The 23,653-nt window shown below is 31.4% G+C and overlaps 4 protein-coding genes across 10 annotated transcripts in view; 3 read left to right on the top strand and 1 right to left on the bottom strand.

Moving 5' to 3' along the window:
* Positions 1–4,270, bottom strand: part of LOC111629865 (protocadherin-like wing polarity protein stan) — a 31,332-nt gene extending 27,062 nt beyond the window's left edge. The window contains exon 1 of the mRNA XM_023373775.1: positions 643–4,270. Within this exon, the coding sequence (XP_023229543.1) occupies positions 643–4,102 (3,460 nt within the window). The 5' untranslated portion in view covers positions 4,103–4,270. The remainder of the gene's footprint in view (positions 1–642) is intronic.
* Positions 4,271–4,593: 323 nt separating this feature from the next.
* On the top strand, positions 4,594–6,965 carry LOC111629870 (glycine receptor subunit alphaZ1-like). 4 transcript variants are annotated; one of them, XM_023373784.1, is made up of 8 exons: positions 4,594–4,641; positions 5,326–5,420; positions 5,471–5,547; positions 5,620–5,840; positions 5,912–5,994; positions 6,068–6,196; positions 6,272–6,597; positions 6,681–6,965. In XM_023373784.1, the coding sequence occupies exons 1-8, from the start codon at positions 4,595–4,597 to the stop codon at positions 6,843–6,845; spliced, it is 1,143 nt and encodes a 380-aa protein (XP_023229552.1). In that variant the 5' UTR covers position 4,594; the 3' UTR covers positions 6,846–6,965. The 4 variants fall into 4 exon arrangements, with proteins under 4 accessions (XP_023229552.1, XP_023229553.1, XP_023229554.1 ...); XM_023373785.1 differs by having other exon boundaries at positions 5,477–5,547; XM_023373786.1 differs by lacking the exon at positions 4,594–4,641 and adding an exon at positions 4,703–4,936.
* Positions 6,966–8,642: 1,677 nt separating this feature from the next.
* Positions 8,643–18,323, top strand: LOC111629871 (glycine receptor subunit alphaZ1-like). Of its 4 annotated transcripts, XM_023373788.1 has the most exons (9): positions 8,643–8,733; positions 10,575–10,657; positions 10,730–10,797; positions 11,480–11,706; positions 13,067–13,149; positions 14,810–14,935; positions 17,484–17,809; positions 17,880–18,025; positions 18,102–18,323. In XM_023373788.1, the coding sequence occupies exons 1-9, from the start codon at positions 8,675–8,677 to the stop codon at positions 18,130–18,132; spliced, it is 1,149 nt and encodes a 382-aa protein (XP_023229556.1). In that variant the 5' UTR covers positions 8,643–8,674; the 3' UTR covers positions 18,133–18,323. The 4 variants fall into 4 exon arrangements, with proteins under 4 accessions (XP_023229556.1, XP_023229557.1, XP_023229559.1 ...); XM_023373789.1 differs by lacking the exons at positions 8,643–8,733; positions 10,575–10,657 and having other exon boundaries at positions 10,732–10,797; positions 11,415–11,706; XM_023373791.1 differs by lacking the exons at positions 8,643–8,733; positions 10,575–10,657; positions 10,730–10,797 and adding an exon at positions 11,154–11,268.
* A 1,318-nt stretch (positions 18,324–19,641) lies between these two features.
* LOC111629876 lies at positions 19,642–23,430 on the top strand. Its single transcript, XM_023373798.1, has 2 exons — positions 19,642–19,816; positions 22,623–23,430. The coding sequence occupies exon 2, from the start codon at positions 22,651–22,653 to the stop codon at positions 23,368–23,370; it is 720 nt and encodes a 239-aa protein (XP_023229566.1). The 5' UTR covers positions 19,642–19,816; positions 22,623–22,650; the 3' UTR covers positions 23,371–23,430.
* Positions 23,431–23,653: the final 223 nt, after the last annotated feature.

The following is a 23,653-nucleotide window of genomic DNA, read 5'->3' on the forward strand; positions in this document are numbered from 1 at the left end:
ATTTGCTAACACACGCGATGATAACCAAAATAAAAGGGTATAATTAGATCTGGGTAAATATTATGAATGTTTTATAAACTTTATAGCACTCGCAACTCATTTATTGCATTAAAAATATCATTTATATAACTTAATAACTATATAAAAATAAAAGTATAATTAATTTTATATAGAATTTATATTCAATATTTTAATAGCAACGAATAATTATATTTTATTGATTAGTTATATCGTGTATCAGTGTAATTCTGTATTATAAAATGAATTGTTTTAATAGAATTTTTGCATTGAAAACATAAAAAAAATATATTAATTTTCTGTCCATCTGTTTATAAAATAGTATTACGCTAATACATTTTCGACACAACACACACACACACACAAATACAGTAGACCCCCCTATAACACTGTTGATTATTCCGTTTTATATGAATTCCATGTTGTACGAGTCACTTAGATTTTACAAATACGTGTGCCGGGCTGTAATCGGCTCACGTGTTTATAAAATCTAAGTGACTCGTACAACATGGAATTCATATAAAACGGAATTATCTACAGTGCTAGAGAACTTATAAACGTATTCTGTACGTTATAAGCTCGTTGTTAATACTGTATACGTTTTGAAAAGATTGTTTGACTTACCAAATACTCCAATTTCGAGTTCGGCATCCAATTTTAAACCATCTTGAAAATTTAAATTTGGATGAAAGTGAATAATTCCCGTGCCTTCTTCTACGTCGAGGTATTTCGAATTTCCCGAAAGCAATCGATATTGTAGCTCATCACCGACATCTGGATCAAAAGCGGGTATACGACCTAAAGATTCTCGAGGAAGATAGGACCCGTATACATTGGCTACAATAAGAAAATCATTAAGTACGGGAGCATTGTCGTTAACGTCAGTCACCCAAATGTCTACGTCCACATCTTGTCGAAGAGGAGGTGAAGAAGCACGTATGACTAAACTGTAGCGTTTTTTAGGCGATTCGTAATCAAAATCTGTTTTACAGATCAGATCGGCAGATTTTCCAGGATGAGGAAGGAGATGAAATAAATGACCGTCTGGACCGTCTACTATTCTATAATAAATGACCGCATTTGCCCCCTCGTCTGGATCCGTCGCTTCGATCTCTCCTACAACCGATCCTTGAATGGTATTTTCCGATACAAATAACGTTATTCTATCTGTATTAAAACTTGGAGGATTGTCGTTAACGTCTTGAACCTGTATAGTAACGGATACGGTAGAAGACAGTGGTGGAGAACCTCTATCCATAGCGCGAACTACCAGTTGATACATAGCCACAGATTCCCTGTCTAAAAGTTTTTCGGTTCGAATGACTCCGGCTGTAGGATCGATACTAAAAGTACTTTCCGGATCAGAATTTAAATGATATCTAACTTGGCCATTAAGACCAATATCTGGATCGGGTGCAGAAACTTGTACCACACTCGTACCCACCAGAACATCTTCGCTGATACTAGTGACGTATCTGGGAACGGTAAAAATGGGCGGATTATCGTTGATGTCCAAAACTTCGATTTCTACATTAGTAGTATCTGTCAGCGATGGCATTCCGTGATCTCTAGCTGTAACAACTAGAGAATAGGCTGGAACCAATTCTCTATCTAATTTTCTCATCGTTATTATGGCCCCTGTTAAAGAATCGATTGAAAATTCGGGGACGTGATCCATAGTGTAAGTAACTCTAGCATTTTCGCCTTCGTCTCCATCCCAAGCTTCTACAATCAGTACTGTGGTACCCGTTGGTGCATCTTCGGATACACTCGCACTATAGGGTGATCCTTCGAATATAGGTCTGTGTGTATTTGCATCCGTAATATTAATATAAACTGTAGCCGTATCTGATCGTCCTCCTATATCGGTAGCCGTTATAGTTAGAGCAAAGTTTCTTTCTAAATCAAAGTCTAAAGGTTGGGCTATATTTATAATTCCACCATTTTCTCGACTCGTTATCGAGAAACGATCTCTCGTATTACCTCTAGATATGTGGTACGTTAAACGTTGGTCGGCATCTTCGTCGTGAGCGATCACTGTCACAACGTGAGAACCTGGAGGTTCTAATTCGCTAATGCTGACTTCGTACAATTTTGGATTAAATACAGGATCGTTATCGTTTACGTCTTGAATGCGAATAGTGACATTACAAGTAGAGAATCTCGGCGGAATACCTTGATCGGTAGCTATTACAGTAAAACGATAAACAGACGTAATTTCTCTATCTATAATTCCTGATGTAATTATCCATCCGCTCGATGGTTGTATAGCAATGGGCATTAGTGGATCTTTTCTCTGAATACTATATTCTATGTTACCATTTTTGCCGTCGTCTGGATCATACGCTTGAACTAAAATCACTTTATGACCGATCGGAACATTTTCGGCTAATGATTCTTCTATGATATCTGCATAAAACTGTGGCGAATTATCGTTTACATCGATAACATTAATAGTTATTTGAGTAGTATTAGATCGTGGAGGTGAACCGTTATCTTGAGCTCTGACTAGTAATTTATAAGAACGAATACTTTCGTAATCTAGTTGAGACGACACAGTCAAAATTCCATTCGACGGATTTAAATAAAAATGGCTTTGTGTATTTCCACCGATAATCGCATATCTAATTTCTGCGTTAACGCCTTCATCCGCATCGATTGCTCGAATCTGTAAAATATCAGGCGATAACTTCGAATCGACATCTTCTCTAATAGTTGCATTGTAACTACTTTCGCTAAATTGTGGATAATTATCGTTATCGTCTTCAACGGTGATTATAACTTGAGCTTCTCCGGTTCTTCTCCGTGTTATATCTTCTGCAGAATCTGTAGCAACGACTTCTATCTGGTATTCCGATATCGTTTCCCTATCGAGCTTTCTCGTAATCGTGATATCTCCACTGTAAGGATCGATTCTGAAAGGCGACGTGTCGTCCTTAAGACTATACTCCACTTCGGAATTAAGTCCAGAATCTTGATCCGTGGCTCTAACAGTTAGAACTGTAGTCCAGATTGGTGAACTTTCTTTAATTTTTGGATAATATACGTCCTGTTCGAACACCGGAACGTGATCGTTTACGTCTTCGACGTAAACCTTTAACGTGGTTGTAGCTGTAGCTGGTGGTATCCCATCGTCGACTGCTTTAATTTTTAAATAATGTATATCCATATATTCCCTATCTAAAACTGTAGTAGTTTTCACCTCACCGGAGAATAAATCGACCTCGAACATTGTCTGGCTTCGTGAATCTACAGTTGCATGAATAGAAAATGTAACTCTACCTCTTTCCGGATCTGTAGCGTTTAGTGTTATCACACGATAACCTATAGCATTTTCTTCCGGTACACGAACAACATATAAATCTTTATCAAAAGAGGGAGGCCAGTTTCTCATTTCTCTTCTTCCTCTTCCCGATTTAATTTCGTTACAATTGGTACAAAATACAATTTCCAGGCGTTGTATCTGTTCTATTTCGCATTTAACCCGGACGTTAACCATAATAGAAAACTCGGATGAAGTACAGAATGATTTCTTAGCCACCAAATCTCCGGTTGATCTTTCTATAGCGTAACGATCATCGGAAGGTTGATCGAAAGCGATCGAACATCTGCGAAGTTCTAACGGAAGTAGAGACTTTAATCCAATCAACAGCTGGCTCTTTTTCGGGCATCTCGGGTGATTTGATATGATCAACAGATGACGATCATCGGAACGGTTGGTATTATTATTATTATCATCATCATCATCATCATCATCATCTATGCAACGTATTATTACGGGTAAACTGGCATGCTCGATGACCGGACGATGCCTCAATCCGTGAGATTTAACATAAAGAGTCAACGAGGATCGACACGCTACCGATCGTTTCAAGTAAAGTCCACCATCTCCGATCGATAAGTCGAAATAACTAGCCACGTGCGAATCCGTACGTTTACGATCAATTACGTAATGCGTACCTGATATCCAACTAGTATTGAATAACAATCCTCCGATTCTATTGTGATTTCCAGTTAAGAAAACATCGTAAGCCAGGCATAAATGGAGCGAGAGGAGGAGAAACGATAACGCGACTCCATCCATTTCTATCTTTGTGGATAAACAGCAACAGTAACATTGGGACTGCGAGTAACCAACAGACTCGATCAATCGTCACGGCGCGTGCGTGTCTGGCGCCGCTTATTGGCGAGACTTAGGTTGCTATTAGTAACGCTCCGCCTTTTTTTCTACGTTCGACTTAATATCAATAAATACCGATAATTTATTAAATTAATAAAAATTTTTAGCATTAATATTGTTATTTTATAAATTTAAAAAAATTTATTATTATTATTTTATATNATCTGACCACCCACTTCCTCCGTGTCCACTCCATCCTTGTGCTACTGGTCCTCCTCCTCCTCCTCCAACACCACCACCGCTTGCGATCCAACCACTTTTAACATCATAACCACTATTCCAACCGCTTTGTTTATTAATTCCACCAGAACCTATACCATCTGAACCTCCAGCACCCGCTCCTCCACGGTCTAAAAAATAATTTAACAATAATTTATCATTTTTCTTATATTAAAAATGTATTTAATTCAAATATATCTTTTCACCATTCATTTGTTTTTTCTGTAAGTGCATATTTAAACATTTTTTTGTTTACTTTATGATTTGAAAATTACCGACCGTTATGTCTTAATACTTTTACATTTCTTCCGTTTTTCTTCTTTAAAAATAGCATATTCAGGGGGGGGAAATCCATATTTTCTTATAACAGTAATATATTCTCGTCTCACGTCGGCCATTTTTAACCTTAAATTTTAAGTCTATTTCATTTTATTTTCGAAATTCTACAGAGTTTATATTTCTCAGATTATTACGTATTTCCTTCTGCCCTAAAGAAATCACACGAGAAATAAAGTTGATGTAAGTGAAGCATCAATCTCTGTCGTCCTAATACAATCCTCGAGTACAACATTGTTTATTTTCCCTCTTCTCCTTTAAAAAAAATATATAATTATCTAGTTCTAGGGTTTTTTTTCTTTCTGTGGATAATCTTCCACGGCATCATCTTCAGATGTATAAATTTTTTAATTATTAGAGAGATTACGGCCGACGTTTTCAACGCGAAAACGTGTACGTCGGACGTTCAGTTCCACCGTTGTATAAGTCTAGAAGTTTGATAATGGCGTTTGGAACGTCGAGCATAATTCCACTGACGTTCCAAACGCCATTTTCAAACTTCTAGGCTTATACAAAGGCGGAACAGAACGTCCAACGTACACGTTTAATGTAAAACGTTTATATCCTATTAGATACGGAGGGAAAAAGTACGAAGAATCGGAGTATTTTTCAATTACACAACTTTTACCACAGTCTTACGATAGAGAAGAGATTCCAATACAAAACGGTAAGTAGAAATTTATAACTTTAATAAGACTATAACTAACACGCTATTAGTTTCAGGAAAGACTGCTTGCACGGTTAATACGAATTTAGTTATCACGACTATAACCATGATTAAACCGGAAACAATGGTGAGATATAAAAATAAATAAATAGTACAGTAATTCAAGTACAAAAATAAATCTATTAATGGTTTTCTATAGACTTTCAATGTTGATTTAATCGTCGTACAAACTTGGCAAGATCATCGTCTTTTGGAGCCAAAAAATATTAATCTTCCTCGAAAATTAGATCCGGAATGGGCTCAAGAACTATGGTTACCGGATACTTATATCCATAGCGTGCACGGAAACTATCAAAAAGCTTTAATTTCTAATCAAATCATTTATCTTCACGCCAATCATACACTACTTATTAGAATTAGGTAAATTAATATATTAATTGATTGTTAATTAGTTTTTTTTTTTAAATTAAACGTTTCTTCTATACTTTCAGATTATTTTTAACTCTTTCTTGTTTCATGGATCTTCATAAATTCCCTCACGACGTCCAAATTTGTCGAATTGGTCTTCAGAGCCGTAAGCAACGTAAAATTAAACGTCACAGTAGTAATTTCGATCCATTCTTAATTCCACTTTATTTTTAATTTAGAGTCTTATTCTATGGACGAATTAATCTTTCGATGGTCAAAGGCCGTTGTTTTCAAATCAGAAATTATTCTGCCAGAATTTCGTATCGTCAATGTCGAATCTTTAACAACCCAAGTTCAAGATAACGACAGTATAAAATTAAATATATATAAAGGAAAGAGTTTTTGAAACCCGATAAAAATTAATTGAAATGAAATATTTGCAGGAAACAGCACAGTTCTTATAGCCGTTATTCACTTTGAACGTCGTCAACAGTTCTATTTCTTGTACGTTTACGTACCGAGTGTATTGGAAGTGTTCATCTGTATGTTATCTTTTGCCTTTGATGTCGATCAGGCAGTCGTACGCGTTGGGTTACTCTCGATCAGTATTTTAACTTTGGTTATTCAAAGGAACGTCGTCTTCGTACCATCAGCATTCGTAAAAGCAATCGATATTTGGTATTGTGGATGTATAACACTCGTTTTTTCGTCTATAATAGAATATGCCATAGTCTACAGATTACATTTAAAATGGAAGAAACGTAAAGAGGTATTCGATAGTATTTTGTTTAACCAATAATATAAGTTAATTAAATAATAAGACATTTTAAAAATATATATATGTTTTTCTAGAACATACCGAGATTTGTTCCTCCCGTAGCGTTAAATCAAATGACAAATAAGTTTAACGATCGAACATCAACTTCTATAGATCGAACAGCGGGAATTCTACTTCTATTTATTTTCTGTGTTTTAATAATTAGTTACGTCGTGTTTTATTCTCCGAGACTTACGTAGACAAATGTATATAATAATTTATATAAATACATTTAACGTTAAGTTTCCTGTCGTTATACATCGCATTAAGAACTGTATATAATTAATTTAAAAAATACGATGAATAAAATAGGAGAAGATTTATCGAAATTTATTTATTGTCGAATTTACTGAATTTAACAGTTTTAAATGTAATATATTATATTTTACAGTATACGCGAAATACAGTTAATCACGTTTATGTTTAAGGGAAAAATGGCAATTCGTAAGTCTAAATTATAATCCGAGTAATAATAATAATCTATTGTTATGAGAAATAGCAAAGAAAATTGAAAATTTTATATAATAATAAGTAATCCGGACGATGCCTCAATCCGTGACATTTTACAGAAAGCGTCAACGAGGATCGACACGCTACCGATCGTTTCAAGTAAAGTCCACCATCTCCGATCGATAAGTCGAAATAACTAGCCACGTGCGAATCCGTACGTTTACGATCAATTACGTAATGCGTACCTGATATCCAACTAGTATTGAATAACAATCCTCCGATTCTATTGTGATTTCCAGTTAAGAAAACATCGTAAGCCAAGCATAAATGGAGCGAGAGGAGGAGAAACGATAACGCGACTCCATCCATTTCTATCTTTGTGGATAAACAGCAACAGTAACATTGGGACTGCGAGTAACCAACAGACTCGATCAATCGTCACGGCGCGTGCGTGTCTGGCGCCGCTTATTGGCGAGACTTAGGTTGCTATTAGTAACGCTCCGCCTTTTTTTCTACGTTCGACTTAATATCAATAAATACCGATAATTTATTAAATTAATAAAAATTTTTAGCATNCTGTATATATATATATATATATATAAATTATGTATATTTGTATATTTTTGTAATAATTTGTATTGAAAATTAGTTAAACTCGTCTGGAATCTCTGGTGAAGTTTTAACATGATGGAACAGAATATTCAAAGGAGGAAAACTTTGACTTTAAATTTTATTTTCGAACAAATTCTATTTACGAGTTTTTCTTTTCAATTTTGGAAAAAGTATTTTATTTTTTATTTTTTCCTTTGAAATAAGCTTCTAAAATATTTTGTTCGATCATAAATGTTTCTATTATATATTCAAGGATTATTTTAAAGTTTTTAAGAAAATTCATATGAATTATTTATGTTTTTCATTACTTTAAGTTTTTATCGTGATATTACACAAAGTTAGAAAGTATTTTATACGAATTTTAATATTTTTCTACAAAACAAAATGTAAGCGTAAAACTATCAACGTTCATATTTCGGCGCTTGTTTATTGTATCAGTTTTAAAGTATATTAATTATATCAGCTTAATATGACTATATTTATTCAAAAATTAATTATTTTTTTCTGGCATTTTTTGCTGATGAAATTCTCAACGTATACATTTTACTAGTCTTTATCATTTGATAGCAGTAAACTAAGACATAGACTCCATTGTAACTATAGTAGGGAGTAAGTAGATAGGAATTCGACTGTATCCAGTAGTAAATTCCAAACGAGTGGACAGTTAATCCGCAATGCGTTTAGAGAATCAATGGAAAGTTATACCATGCTATTCTCAAACTGCTCTTAGTATAAGAGATAAACATTATCTACTAACAGTTAAGTTAGATAGTAAATTTGTCTTCTAACTATAATAGGGACTTTATCGGATTAGGTATGATTTTTTTTTTTAATGGTAAAAAAACAAAGTACAATAAAATGTGCCAAATATTAATTACATTTGTAGTCAAGAGATGGCGCTGAATAGATACATTTTTAAATAGGGATTTCGTACCTTACTGGTGCGCACGTGGTCTCGATTGTCGCGATGTGGTGGATGCTTCTCCTCACTTTCCTGGCAAAGGGCTTCACTTATTCATTTTCGTGGTAAGTCGTAACCATTCCGGCATATTTCTTCTATACAAAACATTTAATAATATAGAAATTGGTATTAAAATTATAATACGGTTTATAATTGATACGAGCCAGATATTCTATTTTTTTTAATCTTATCTAAATTAGATTTCCTAATGTCGCGTTGCCTTAAAATAGTATGTTCGTTTACCAGTATTTAAAGTAAAATACAGTAGACATTCGCCAGTCAGTTTACTATTTACAAGTATTATCTTACTACAAGAATTTAAATAAAAAAAAAAAAATCAATTTTCCGGTGAAAATATAGAAAGGACAGGCCCGTCTTCAGTACATTTACGACGCCATTTCTCTAGACTAAATTTAGTTATAACCTAATTCATTAGAACACAGTCCCTAGTAGCTAAGGAAACTTAAATTTCTCAATAAGAAAAATGACAAATTTTGAATTTTTTCAATAATAATGTTAGGCGAAGGCATTATTAATAATGTTCATTAAAAAGTGTAATAAAAAATAACTTTAGAAATACATTATTATTTTTTTATATCGATATTTTATATAAAAATTTGAAAATTTATTCCCCTGCGAATATATAATATTTCAGTCGTATATTTTTATGTTTAATTTATATAAAAATACTTTTAAAATATATAATATATTTTTAAATAATTTAACTCGCAAAATCCCTACTTAAATAAATGGCACATTTCTTTATAATTAAGTATAGGAAGATTTTCGGTAGCATCCTTTATAGGAATGTCAAACGTAATCAAACTTCACTACATCTTGGTGATCAGTTTTCTCCCTCGCGACGTGCTCGGCTCCCTGTTATTTATTCCATACAACTGACTAAAAAGGAAAACTTCTCCAAAACACAAATGAAAATCATAATAAATATATATAAAATATAACAATTAAATGATACATATACACGATACGATCTTTGCATTATTTTCTAAAACAAACTATTCAATATTATTTATGAAATTTTGTCCAGCTAGACAATGGTTTGTATTTATCCGTTTAAGTCACGTAGTCGTGTCTTTTCATCGTTTTAGTCACCGATTCTGCTTCATTATTCTAGTCTATTACTATTTATTATATCAATTTTTGTTCTGTACAGTTTAATCACTTTTACTTTCGTATTTTGCTGCATTGCATCAATTTTCTTCTATATTCAAGGTTATGTTGCATCAATTTTACGCTCGTGTAGTTTTATTTTTTCCCCCTATTTCTATTGTTTTTGCAATGAGAACCAAACTTATTACTCGATTCTATTGAAGAAAGTTATCATTTATATTTTGTAATTTGACTAATTTTTATTCCTTTTTATCAATACTACTTTATATTTTCTTTTCTGCCGAGTACCAATTCTTATGTTTATTTTATGTTGGATGTGTTTAGTTCCCTGGTATATTTTATATCTATTCGGCAATTGAAACCACGTCAGCAAAAATTGCTGATTTTGCTACCGTTTATCAATTTTGTTTATTTTTTTTAATAGTTTTTCTTATTACATGTCAGTTTAGCACTTAAATCCAAAGAAAGATTCTATAATTACTACAATTTCTAACAACTCTTAAGAGGATTCTCCCTCTCTCTCTCTCTCTCTCTCTCTTTGTTTTAAAAATAAACATTTCTACGATTGCATAATTTATTAATCTTAAACTAGAAGTAGTCGAAATAAATGCCAAATTATCAATCTATTCGCCAGAAGTGGTTACTATAATTCAAGTTTGAATCACTTCTCCACCCATTCGCAGTAATTAATCCCGCAGACAATTAAAGAGAAAAGCTTTTAACGCGTGTTTTCTCCCGTTTTAAAGGTGAAATTCGATTTTCTTTTTTTTTCCAGTGATGACTGCTCTAACCGTTCTTTATCATTAAAAGACATATTACCGGTTTCATACGATAAAATGAAACCACCCAGATATAAAGGTAAAACATTTTTTTACGTATTTATAATAGATTTTTCTTAAAATTATATAAAAATTAAATATATTTTAATAGATTCACCAGTTAAAGTCAAGGTTAAAGTATCGATACTTAACATACGATCAGTGGATGAAGAAAAGCAGGTTAGTAGAATGTTTTCTTACCTGGTTCCATCTATCGATATATTATTAATATATTAATATTTACCATTAGTCACGGTCGACTCGGTTTATGGGCATTTTGGTAGCTGACGTAATCACAATACGGAAAAGTTATCATTTATTCATGAAAACGAGTCATGAATAGGAAAACGGATTGAATATATTAAAAAATAATCATGTAATCACCGAACATCGCTTTATAACACGATATTAGAGAGATTGCGGCCGAAGTTTTCATCTCTCAAACGTAAACGTCGAACGTCGAGCGCCGCTTAAGTAAGCGGCGCTTCGACGTTCGACGTTTACGTTTGAGAGATGAAAACTTCGGCCGCAACCTNAAACTTCGGCCGCAATCTCTGTATTATCTTTAAAAAAAATGATAAAAATTCTAATTTTTTAATTTTAATATTCTTCCTGCTTGCTTAGAAAATGTTTCCTGTACAGTAAAAGAAAGTAAACATCCTTTAACTAGTTTTTTTTTTGCGTTCGATTACGTGCCAACGAACCGTTTAAATTATTAAAATTGATATAAATGAAACGAGTTTAACGTTGCAAAAAAAACTATTTTAGTTTATTTTTTAAATTAAAAATATTCACAGGAATTTTCGTTAAATTCTTACGGACGAAATGGCATTTAGATTATGATGCATGGCACATTTTTCAGGCGATAGAAATGGATATATTCTTCCATCAGTATTGGTTCGATCGTAGGATCAAAGTGCCAGCAACTTACGAAGAAGAAAGGATCGTGCTCGATAATAGATGGAGGGATAGCCTATGGATTCCGGATACATACTTTAAGAATTCCATTAACGGCAATGTGCACAATATCGTTATTCCTTACACATATCTTGTACTTCACAACAACAGTGAATTATTTATGGCAGCCAGGTAAGATCTCTCTAAACATCATTTACTATCCATATTTAAAATCTTCGTTAATATTAAGAGTTAAATTAAAAGCACGCGTTTAATACGAATCAAAATGAGAATAAATAGTAGAGTGGATGTTTATGTTAATACGAGATTGCATTAAATATTTCGAATTCCTAAATGTGTAAATTAAATTTTGTAATATTTACTTTTAAATATGTTAATTTTATATATACTTAAGATTATCTTTGTTAATTATAAGTGAATTGTATATATTATAACGAAACGTGCTCCGGGGAAATTTTGAAAAGAAACAGAGATAAAGTTTCGTCTCCGATCAAAGATAATTTATCGCCAATTAGTGCTTAGAAGTTTTTCCAAAATATTGTACACGGCTACGTGTACAATATAATAACAATATCATATTTTTCAGAATTTATTCTTTAGATCGCGAGTCGATTTTATCTACGCGAAGAAAATAAATTCACAAGTATTTTTTTCTTTTTGTTTAGAAAAATGACATTTCTTCTCTTCTTACACTTGTCAACCTTTCGAAAATATTTCTATTAAAATATGAAAAACTTGTACTTTTTTCGACTCAAATTCCAGGCATCGAATGTAATATAATATTTCACAAATTTAATATTTAAGGAAATACAAAGATAAAAGAGATTTCTAATTTATAGAATTACAATAGAGCATCGATTATCCGAAAGTCAATCATTCGAAAGAATTCCAGTCGACAAATTTAAATTTTCGCCAGTGTTGTGGCGCTGCAATCTTTGGCTATGTCTTGGGCTACTCAAATATTTTACGTTTTTGATACTAAATTAAATAAAAAAATAATTTTTAACGATACAATAGTCTTCGTTAGGCTTAACATCGACGAAAATTCAACGCGAAGCGACACGTAACGGAGAAAAATGTCAAGATGGGATAAATTAATATATTTTTTCGTACATAATCGGTTATCCGAAACGTCGATCTTCCGAACAACCCCAGTTCCCAATTGATTCGGATAATCGACGCTTTACTGTAATACGATAAATTGTCAACTGTAAGATACTATACGTATACGTACAGAATTTTTTTCGATATTCAGTCTTTTGACTTAACACTGATCGATGGATACATCAATCATCCTCTATCATCAATCGGTATCAGTCACGAAGTGAACTATCGATCATATTTACCCAATGTTATTGTTAACAACTCGATGATCCACATCACTGCTAAGTTTCTTATAATCCACTTAACCTACATATAAGTAAAAAATGGATCGTGTCGTGTGAATAGTAATTTAATTTTATTCATCTATTTATAACTCTTATTCATTTGTAAAGATTAACACAGTTTCTTAATCATATTTTGTATTTAGATTAGGTTTGACTTTGAACTGTGGAATGAATTTAGCTTCGTATCCTCACGATATTCAAGAGTGTGATATCAAAATAATGAGTTGTGAGTATCTCTTAAATGATATATAATCAATAATAATAATATTGTATTATGTGTGTCATATACGTGCAATCAATAACAATAATATCGATCATACAAACAGATCATCCGTTCCTCACATATCGCCGCATGACGGGTTTTATATATTGTTCTTTTGGACTCTTTCCGCTCTATAAACATTAAAAGAGGGCCCTTTATCGGGTCTATTGTGGGTTCGGACAGGCTCGTAATCGGGTGGTAAAGAACGGGATCCGACACACCACCGCCAAAAATTCCTGGGTTTAGACATTCTATTTAAACATCTGTTTCGAGATAAGGTCCAAACTTATTTTTTACTCAAAGGGTAAAGGAATACGTTCGGATCCTATCTCTTCACTTGTCTGAATTTTATCGTTCTATTAATAGCAATGTATTCTCCACATTATCCGTTTTCTTAGTATTTCTTCCCACAACCTATATACATCTCTCCAGTTTATTTATTCCTTATTTTGTGGCTTTTTATTCATCGAATAAAATGTTTTTAATTAGTTTTCTATAGCTGATATTTACAGATAATTGTTTACTTTGCGTAAAACATTATTCAGTAACACATTACTCCGTGTGGCAAACGCCTCTTATAGTTACTGTATATATAAATAAATATAATAAATAAAACTAAAGTACTGTATATTTATTTAAATAAAATTTGTTTTTAACTCTCGAAGATTTTTCGTGTCGTCGTATAAAGTGATAAAGATTTTAAGGGGAGTTCGAGTTTTGTTGAACGTCCAAAGAGGAGAGAATGTTACGGAAACTTGTAACGTCCTCCCCTTGTATATAGTTAATCGGGGCTCCGACCCCCGAGCTGGTCTCCGGTCTCGATTTTCATCTATCTTACTCCTTTCTCGAGATTAACGAAGAACAGACGGTGCAATTTGAAAAGTGCTTAGCGAACTGTACTGTTTATTTCACTGCTTCGTATGTTATACATGTAATTATTAATAAAACAATGTAACGTTCTGTACACCGTGCTATATATATATATGATCGGGGATATATGTTACTAATTTTATTTTGGAAAGTGGGTACGCACGACGGCTTTACGGAGCGTTAGGAAGCAATAAAACTGTTTATCCACAGACAGATTTACGATTGCGAAAGGTCAAAGCTCATTTGATTTTTATTAGTAATTCGTAGAGAAACCTGTATGATTACATACCATTTTTCAGGATTAAAATCTCTCTAAATTTTAATGCATTTTGACATTATATCCATAGTTATTTGATAATGTAATGCCATTATGAAAATGTAATCGTTATACATTTCGATCAATCTTCATCTAACCATAAAAACGTCCAGAAATTGTTGTGAATTTCTGGCCTTTTCTCAACTTTTCTATTAATTTTTTAACAACCATCAATCTAGTTAACGATATAAATATTTATAATTTTTAATTTACATATTGTGTTAGGTATATGTTGCCCACGCTCGATATTTGTCGTTCTGTAAAGCAAGTTCTACGAAAGTTTAAAAATGAATAAAACATTAATGTTATGTCTTCTGAATTTGCTATATTTTAATTTTGTATCGTTTATGTACTTATAATAATATAATTAAAATGAAACTTTTGACTATTTACTTCTTGTTTATCAAAAGTATCAAATAATATGTATTTATTTTTCAGTATTATATCCAATTAATACTGTAATATTAGAATGGAAACAGTTTCAAGTAACAAAGAACATCTTTCTCGCTCAATTTTACGTCATAGGTAATGAATATAAAGCGTGTAACAAAACATATGATATTGGTAAGTATATTTATTATATTAATTCATTCATTTATAATTGTAACATTGATTAAACTTAATATATGTCAAACATTCCATTGTTAAAAATTACTTACTTTGAAAAAAAAAATAATAATGAAAATTGTACTATTAACAGCAAACAAGTTATACCAGTTGATTTGTATTTTATAATAGAACCATTAAGAAGTAAATTCTTACAAATTGATGTTTAATACTTAAAAATTAGACGTTTTATAACGTTATTTAACTTACAATTTAGTGTAAAAAAAAGCATCAAATATTCTTACTTTTAACCTGTTTATTGGCATTTTAACCAGCTTAAAAAAAAAAAATTCTCTATTACCGCTCTGACTTGTCTTATTTGCCCTGTAGTTATAAATCGTTTATACGGGATTACGTCAGTCTGTTACAGGAAAGTGATTACCATACTCTATACAGGAACTAAGTAAACCCCTAACAGGCCTCTGTGTTTTCTTTATACGGCTCACACTTGATGATACGTCAATGACAGGACCTTTGGCGTTATTATAATACGAATAAGTGATTTAATTTCACGTCAAATAAACTGTTATTTCATTCAATGCTCTATTTTACACGTTAAAAACGATTAAAATATTCCTAATATACAGAAATTTAATAAGATATAAGATCTATTAATGTATGTATTTTATATTAAATCTAATTTCCCATCAATCATTTTTTTAAATCTAAGTACAGTGTAATAAATCATTTGAAGATTATAAGATTAACAACTCTAAAACATAGAAACACATGACAAAGAAAAATGATAATTTATTACAGCGAAATGGACGTTTATGTTTTGACACATACAGTATTATTAAATGAATTTAATTTTCATTCAACAAAATATTATTGTTTAGTTCCTTGAAGTGATTCTTGGACTGTCATTTTATTTTTCTAATGACAAAATGAATAGATACAAATGTATTTTATTTACCTTATTTGTTACCATTTCTAAACATTAGTATTGTTGTCTAATTCAATCTATATATATAAATATATTAATTAGTATTAAGATAAGACTTAGTTTTCTTATTTAGATACAGATTTTTCGCCAGAAAAACATGGTCGTATGTAGAATTTTTAGGCCTATACGTTATTTTGAATATGTTACATTTATGCAATAATTAAAAACGATTTAATAGATTTTAAATTAACAAGTACAGGATGAACTGAATCGAAATCAATAACGTATGCAACTTTTTCCTGTTTACAAAAAATTCTCCTTCAAGCGTATAGAAAGTTTACGTTTCTAATACGTTTTTCTGTCGTACAGGCTACAGTTTTCACTTTCAATTCCATAGTTATACGGTCATTGTTCTTTCTGTAACTAAACAGATACAATAAAAATCATCTAAATTGAAATTATCACACATTTTTTTTAACGAGAAACAAATATTAACCAGGTTGCGGCCGAAGTTTTCATCTCTCAAACGTAAACGTCGAACGTCGAGCGCCTCTATCTCGTAAAGTGACGCCGTTCAACGTTCGACGTTCACGTTTTAGAGATGAAAACTTCTGCCGCAANTTATTGTCTAATAATAGTTTAAATTATTATTACTTTTTAAAATCCCGAGATTGTCATCTAAAGAAGTGAGGTATGTCAAACTCGTAACTCGTAACAAAACAAATACATTTGTAATTTTATATATAAAGTAAAATTATGTTGAATAATTAATCTCTCTTTTTCGTAGGGTAATTTCTAGATTCCTCTTTAATTATAGTATAGAATAGATAAACAGGTATTTTATAAAATGGCGCTAATGCGGCTTTGTAAGTGCGTTATCTTCATTTTAAATCTTCCGGTGTAGCGCTTAACTCGTGTGATGATCGACACGGCAGTCAATAATCATTTGCTGACATTTTTTGGTTGGTTAGAACACGCCCAAATGTCACGTCGGTGTGGAGGATGGGTCAATTACCTCCTATGTAATTCCTCTTTCCGATTGGTTCTTGAATTCTTAAAAACATATTCTTGTTCTCGCCTCGTTTCCTTATATATTAACGACACACCTCGGTCGAATTTTTTTCATATTTTTCTTTTTAAATAAAATAATCATCGTCTTAACCTTTTTTCCCCCTTGTAAATTTCTTCCGGATGATATACGACACATCATAATAAAATAAAGTATAATTGTTTTCGTATAGACAAAACTCGACTCGTGTAAATCATCTCGATAGTTTTATCAGTTAAAATGATCGTAATTTATGGATGTATTATCTGATGTTTAACTCCTGTAAATATTAGCGAGGTTACGGCCGAAGTTTTCATCTGTCAAACGTGAACGTCGAACGTCGAGCGCCTCTATAAGATAGAGGCGCTCGACGTTCGACGTTCACGTTTGAGAGATGAAAACTTCGGCCGCAACCTCTGTATTAAGTGTAGTATTGATATTATGATCTCCGGGTATTTAATTAAATTGAATATAAATAAACATCAAACACATTTTCTTTTATTCTAATATGAAATTACATTGCACTTTTCTTCAATACTTATATTTAATATATCGTAATTAATTATTTCTAGGAACATTTTCTTGTCTGGAAGGAAAGGTAACATTACAAAGGAGACTCGGTTATTATTTGATCAATCGTTTTGTACCCAGCGTATTAATAGTTGTGATGTCATTCGTAACATTTTGGATCCCAGCTACGGCTTATCCCGCCCGAGTTACTCTAGGAGTAACTTCTCTTTTAACTATCGTAACTCAACAGTATCACAATACAAAGTTCTCGGTTTCATACGTGATTGCTCTTAATGTCTGGATGCTGAGTTGCATAGCATTTGTATTCTTCAGTCTACTGGAATATGCTCTGGTTATTTCTTTCTTGGATAAACAGCGGGAGATTAAAGTAAGTTAAATTATATATAACATTCTATATTCTATTAAAACAGAATTCATCAATAAATATACTCTTTCAGGAGAATAATGCTGTTGCTGTTAAACAAGAAACAAACAATCGGAGACCTTGGAATGGTCCTATAGTAGTGATTAGCCACGCAAAACTCGATAAAATTTGCAGAGTTTTGTTTCCTGCTCTGTTCGTGCTCAATAGTTTTATTTATTGGTTGGTATACGCAAAGTAAAAGAAATTAATTACAATTTATGTATTAAAATTAATACATTCAAAAATTATTCGTCAGCTGTTTCACGAATATCCGTCCAATTCTTTAAGAAAAAAATAATTAACGTGACGAATACGAGTAAATCGCAAGAAATGTCACGTTATACCTTATTGCACGTTCCCAGAAATACTGTTTTAAACCTTATTTATCATGTAAATTATCACTTGTCATTTTATATTTTACTGTTTAAAAATCTAAACAATACCTTTATAAGTTATATTTTTTGTGAAATAATACATTAATGTAGTCTTTTATTTTATAATTAATTTAATTTATTAAATATAGATGTTTTGTTAGATCAATATATATCAATTTTCTACAATGATATAGAGCTCAATTTTTCTATAAATATATATCAATTTAATCTTTCAATCGATTCTTTAGTAAATGTTGTAAATAGCATTAATGTTTAATTTGTATATTTGTTATTATAATTTCTCAGGTATTTATGTAAATTCTTATTCTTCCTCATCTCATTCCTATTTTTAAGATTTATTATAAAAAACAGGCCATTATTTATAGTAAAAGTTCCTTAAAATGTCCTTGTTCTTATTTCCTTTACTTGTGTTCTTGGCCTTTTAAGCTATTAACTTGTATACATCCTTTTAATATATATATATATTGACTTCTTATTAAATCACTTGTATCTTTCCAAATAAAAAAAAAAAATTCTTCTTAATTCAATGGTTTTCAAGCAAATTTTTCTTAAATCTTATAAAATCAAAACAATTAATTCCACATATCTGTATTTTCCTATTTATTAAACTATTGCTCAATAATTGAAAACTGTGATTTAACATTTTTAAAGATGTTCCTGTTAATAAATCTCCCCTATTTATTAATTAAAACAACTTTTATTCACTTTCAATATGTTTACTGTTTTTTTTTATAATGTTTAAATTTTATTTTAATCACTTTTTTTCTTTTTTACTGTTTAAAATGAACTTGTTTTCTTTATAAGATCTCTTGTACATGTCACTACCAAGTGCAATTGTATCAGCCAAATGTATTATTAAAAGAAAACTGTAACACCAAATGTATCTTGTTATCTCCAACCTGTTACAAATTTCATGTATATTTTAACTATAAAGTAAAATAATAAAATATTTAAAAATTCTAAACAACATTTTTACTATGTAAAATTAACATTGTCCATCTTTTTATCCTTGAATAAAAGGTAAATTTTTATAGAAGTTATAAAACATAATGGTCATGTTTATCAGTTTACTAATAAAGCAATTTCTTTTGTATAAATCCAGGACAAATGTCAAATGGTTAAGATGGCTCAAAAGATATTTCTGTCCTCTGTTGACCCAGGAAAGACAAATGACACATATAGTCTAAGGTCATTTATTGGTGAATGATTCCATAAGATGATCCATTTAATCAAGAATAAATACATTATAGAAAAATGATATTATATTCATATTTATGATTATATAAACTAACTTTTTTTTTAAGTCAAATTTAAATTATACATATAAATTCCTGGATTCCATCATTATATAAGTATATAAAATAACAAATTAGTTACTGTTAAAGGTTGACTGACCTTGGTTAACACGCACTTCTCCACGAATCAGAAAGTGGATTAACGAGTTTACTCCTTAGTCCCGACTTCATTTTGCTTACAGAGTTGTTAGGAAGTGGACGAACCGAATTGGCCGGTCGAGAAATTTAACAAAATAATAATAATAATACGGGAAGAAAAAATGTCGACGTAAAACTTACAGGTTAGTAAATTCTTCTTATATATTTATATATAAAAATTTAAAACTTTATAACATTTTATTACTATTTACGAACTAGACATTTTCAATGAGTAACATAGCTAATAATACAATCGACCCCCCCTATAACACTGTTGATTAATCCGTTTTATATGAATTCCATGTTGTACGAGTCACTTAGATTTTACAAATTCATAGCCCGGCACACGTATTTGTAAAAATATAAGTGACTCGTACAACGTGGAATTCATATAAAACGGAATAATCAAAACAGTGTTATAGGGGGGTCGACTGTAATATGCTACAATCTTTCCTAAAATTAACTATTATATCATGACAAAAAGAGGAAACTATATTATAAATTTATAGAAAAACCATTAAAGTAAAAAGTTAGAGATTTTATTAAAATGAGAATATAAAATCTCGGTTTCTATTTACTTTAATAGAAGCGGCACTACCTCAAACAGAGATAAAACACGTTGGTAATTGTATATTTTAATAAATTTCGTCCTTCTGTATTATAGTACCAAGCAGTAGAATCACACGAAGGACATAAAAAAATAGGGTGTGGTGAGAATACTTTCATTCGCCTCTATTTGTGCTCATTTTGTCCATCTTAAAATTCTCCGGAAACCAGTTCGTGGTAGAGAAGTTTTAAAGTAATCGATATTTTCTATTAAGGTTAAACATTTATAATTTTCCCATAATTTTTTACCATTTTTTTCAAAGCATAATAAAAAAAATATATATATATATATATATATAATAGAACTGGTTGAAATTTTAGAGGAATTTCTGTAGAAATGGGCACGCATTACTGAGTACCGGTACCAATTTTAACAATGACAAGATTAACTATAAATTAGATTGATACTTTTAACTTTTGAGTGCTTCTTATTTTATTCGTTTTGAAGGTCTTCGAGGTTCGATGACCGTAATTTTCTTCAAGTCATTGATATTTTAAAAATCCTGTTGATTTTCCATGTCCTCAAGCTCAAGAACTATTTTTAAAATCAGTTAAAAATTTTCTTTTTTTTTTTTTTTATTTCGATGAATATTTTATGGGACAGGAAGTGATAAATTATATCTTAACCCCGAAAATGTTTTCATTATTCTATCAAGGTTTAGATTTTTATTATTCACGAATGCCTAATTTGGGTTTTTCTAGCTTCCAGTTATTTTTTTTTTTTTAAGGTTAAAAGAAACCAGTTTAATTCAAAGTATAAATGTAAATTTTGTTTCTCCTTCTCAAGGTAAAACTCTTAAAGATTACGAAGAGAGATGACAAAGAAATATTAATTAATTTATATTAAATGGAATGTCTGTAAACTTGTTTCATTTTTTTTTGTTAAAAATATATTGTTAGTCCTTGAACGGTTTTTTTGTCTTCTGCTGTAAACGATGATAGTTTTGCATCATAAATCGGGGTAAACGATTTTCATTACATTCAAAAAACAAATAAGAAATAATTTACTGAACTTAAAACATGAAAACGAACCAAATAGGATGGAAAATTACAAACGATATGGCAACAGGACAGCTCAGAAAGTAACAGAGGCCTGGAGCAAAATACATATTGAGGACCCATAGCAAATTAAACTAAAGGAAGTAAATAGAAAAAGTATTTTATAGGACTCTTCTTCCTTAAGCCCAGAGCAATTTACTCCTTTTTCTCCTCTCTGGACATTCCCGAATATATAATTGTAAGATAACAAATGCTTTATTGTCATATATGCATTAACGCAATATATTGACAATTGTGAATGTTAGTAAGTTCAAATAAACATTACACTACGGGAAAACAGTAAAATAGAAAGTGTAGTATATCGAAGACAAAACCTAATACTTAATAGTACAGATTTAATATTCATATTTTTATAGGTTACATTTTCATTGGCCTATTTTCCTTTCAGGAAAACTGTACAATATCCATCGATGAATCTTACCTATTTAAACTTTCTTTTGAAGTTTTTTTTTTTCATTGTTATCAGTTTACGCAATTCATATTAATGCTCGATCATCTCGGAGATCGAGCACAAGGAAGAATCGATACTAAAAACAAAACTAGGAAATAGAACGTATACGTCAAGGGGGGAAAAAACGGTTAAATGTTAATTGTTGGATGCGTTTACGCTTTGTGAATTCGAAAGTCAAAGGAATTGACGTTTTGACAAAGAACCAAAGAAAGTCAAAAGATTTAGGGCAATTTGAGCGTTTGACTGATTCCAGACGTGATGAATTAAATGAACGATTTGAAATTTCCGCATGTCGCTTATCCAACAGAGGATGGCAGAAAATATCTTTTATGCTGTTTAAACAAAAATTGATGTTCTTTGAACTTTGTTAAGAGTTTATATCTTCAAGCATCGTTTAACAGAAATTTCGAATATGAAAGGTGTGAAAATAAAAAAAAAAAAGATGAGCTATTAAAAATCGTGTTGTTTTCGTTAATCCGAAACTTTTAAAGACGAAATTAGGACGTTGTTTCTTATTTAATGCACGTTTAAACTCGTCAGATGGGTTATAAAATGGAATGTTGCTAAAGTCGTGCCCTTTCGGATGACTGAATGACATCGGCGGAACAACTACAAACTAGGACAAAAGTTAATTCGATTCCCGATCAGATACCAAAACACGTCACGTTCAGTTAAATGTTTCATTTATCAGAATATTGACGGATGATTTCGTAGGGTGTATCGAATTTTTTTCTATTTATTTACTCTTCGCATCAAACGTTTATCAATTGCTTGGCTTATCAACACGCGTGGCTAATTTGACTAATTGAATTATTGCTTTTCTTTTTATATAGTTGAATTGCCGATCAATCGTAAATCGTCATGGATAGATATCATTGGGGAACATTTCCTGGCCGTCCCATGGATCACGAAACCAGAACACCCATGGCTTGGCATTATAGAGATAGAACGCATCCACACTGGGATTACAGACCCTCTTCTCCATCTTTAAGTTCGACTTCAACAGATTTTCAGGACAAAGCACCTATAATGCAAGATCGTCGATACAGAAATACAACACTGAGATCAACGAGAAGTGTTCCGGCCTTAAATTTGATGTCCGAATCGTGCCCCGTACACTCTCAACTTCCACATCCACCCGGTGATAATCTTCGGAGGTATGGTTCCATGTATGACATCAGAGCACCACCTTATTATCCCGATGAAAATGACATGGCACAAAATCTAGAAAAGAAATCTTTCCACGGATCTATGCCTTCGATACCACGTTTTCCACATCATCATCCTCCTCATCTACCTCCTCACTTTGTCCCTCCCGTGCCACGTCCATACAATCCTTACTTGTATCATCCAATGGGAGCGGATCCATTTTCGTACAGAATGTTTCCTCCTGTACTAAATTCCAAGGATCCGAATGATTATAAAATTTTTATGCCGGGATTTATTCCGAAGAATATGTCTGATCCTTACAGTATGGATCAAGTATGTTGCAAAGGACATCTTATAGTATTATGGGTTATATTGGGTGTTGTTACCATAGGAGTGATATTAGGTATTGTATTGGGAGTGATGTTGACATGATATCTGTAGAATTCATTTTGATATTTGTAAAACTTTCATTAAATTTCTTTTTATTTTTGAGAGAGATTCATTTATATCTAAAATACAAACATAAAAAGTTGCCAATTATTTCAATCTACCCTTTTAATTACTAAATATACAATTACTTGGTTAAATTATTAAAATTATAAGAGAACACACAAGAAAAAAACTTCAAAAAAATAAATACATAAAGCAGTTTTTAATTAATTCAGCATAAAAGACAACTTTGTTGTTAACATTTATATATTTTTTTTAAACCTAA

Source organism: Centruroides sculpturatus, unplaced genomic scaffold (genome assembly GCF_000671375.1).
Source record: "Centruroides sculpturatus isolate CEXI.00-Female unplaced genomic scaffold, Cexi_2.0 scaffold548, whole genome shotgun sequence".
NCBI classification, from domain to species: domain Eukaryota; kingdom Metazoa; phylum Arthropoda; class Arachnida; order Scorpiones; family Buthidae; genus Centruroides; species Centruroides sculpturatus.

Bases quoted from the DNA above. Each gene is read 5' to 3' on its own strand.
- LOC111629870 (XM_023373784.1), top strand. From the start codon at position 4,595: ATGTATTTAATTCAAATATATCTTTTCACCATTCATTTGTTTTTTCT. The intron at 5,421-5,470 runs GTAAGTAGAAAT...ACACGCTATTAG, and splicing joins AGAGATTCCAATACAAAACG to TTTCAGGAAAGACTGCTTGC. The intron at 5,548-5,619 runs GTGAGATATAAA...GGTTTTCTATAG, and splicing joins TGATTAAACCGGAAACAATG to ACTTTCAATGTTGATTTAAT.
- LOC111629871 (XM_023373788.1), top strand. From the start codon at position 8,675: ATGTGGTGGATGCTTCTCCTCACTTTCCTGGCAAAGGGCTTCACTTAT. The intron at 11,707-13,066 runs GTAAGATCTCTC...TTTTGTATTTAG, and splicing joins GAATTATTTATGGCAGCCAG to ATTAGGTTTGACTTTGAACT. The intron at 18,026-18,101 runs GTTGGTATACGC...ATTATTCGTCAG, and splicing joins CTCAATAGTTTTATTTATTG to CTGTTTCACGAATATCCGTC.
- LOC111629876 (XM_023373798.1), top strand. From the start codon at position 22,651: ATGGATAGATATCATTGGGGAACATTTCCTGGCCGTCCCATGGATCAC.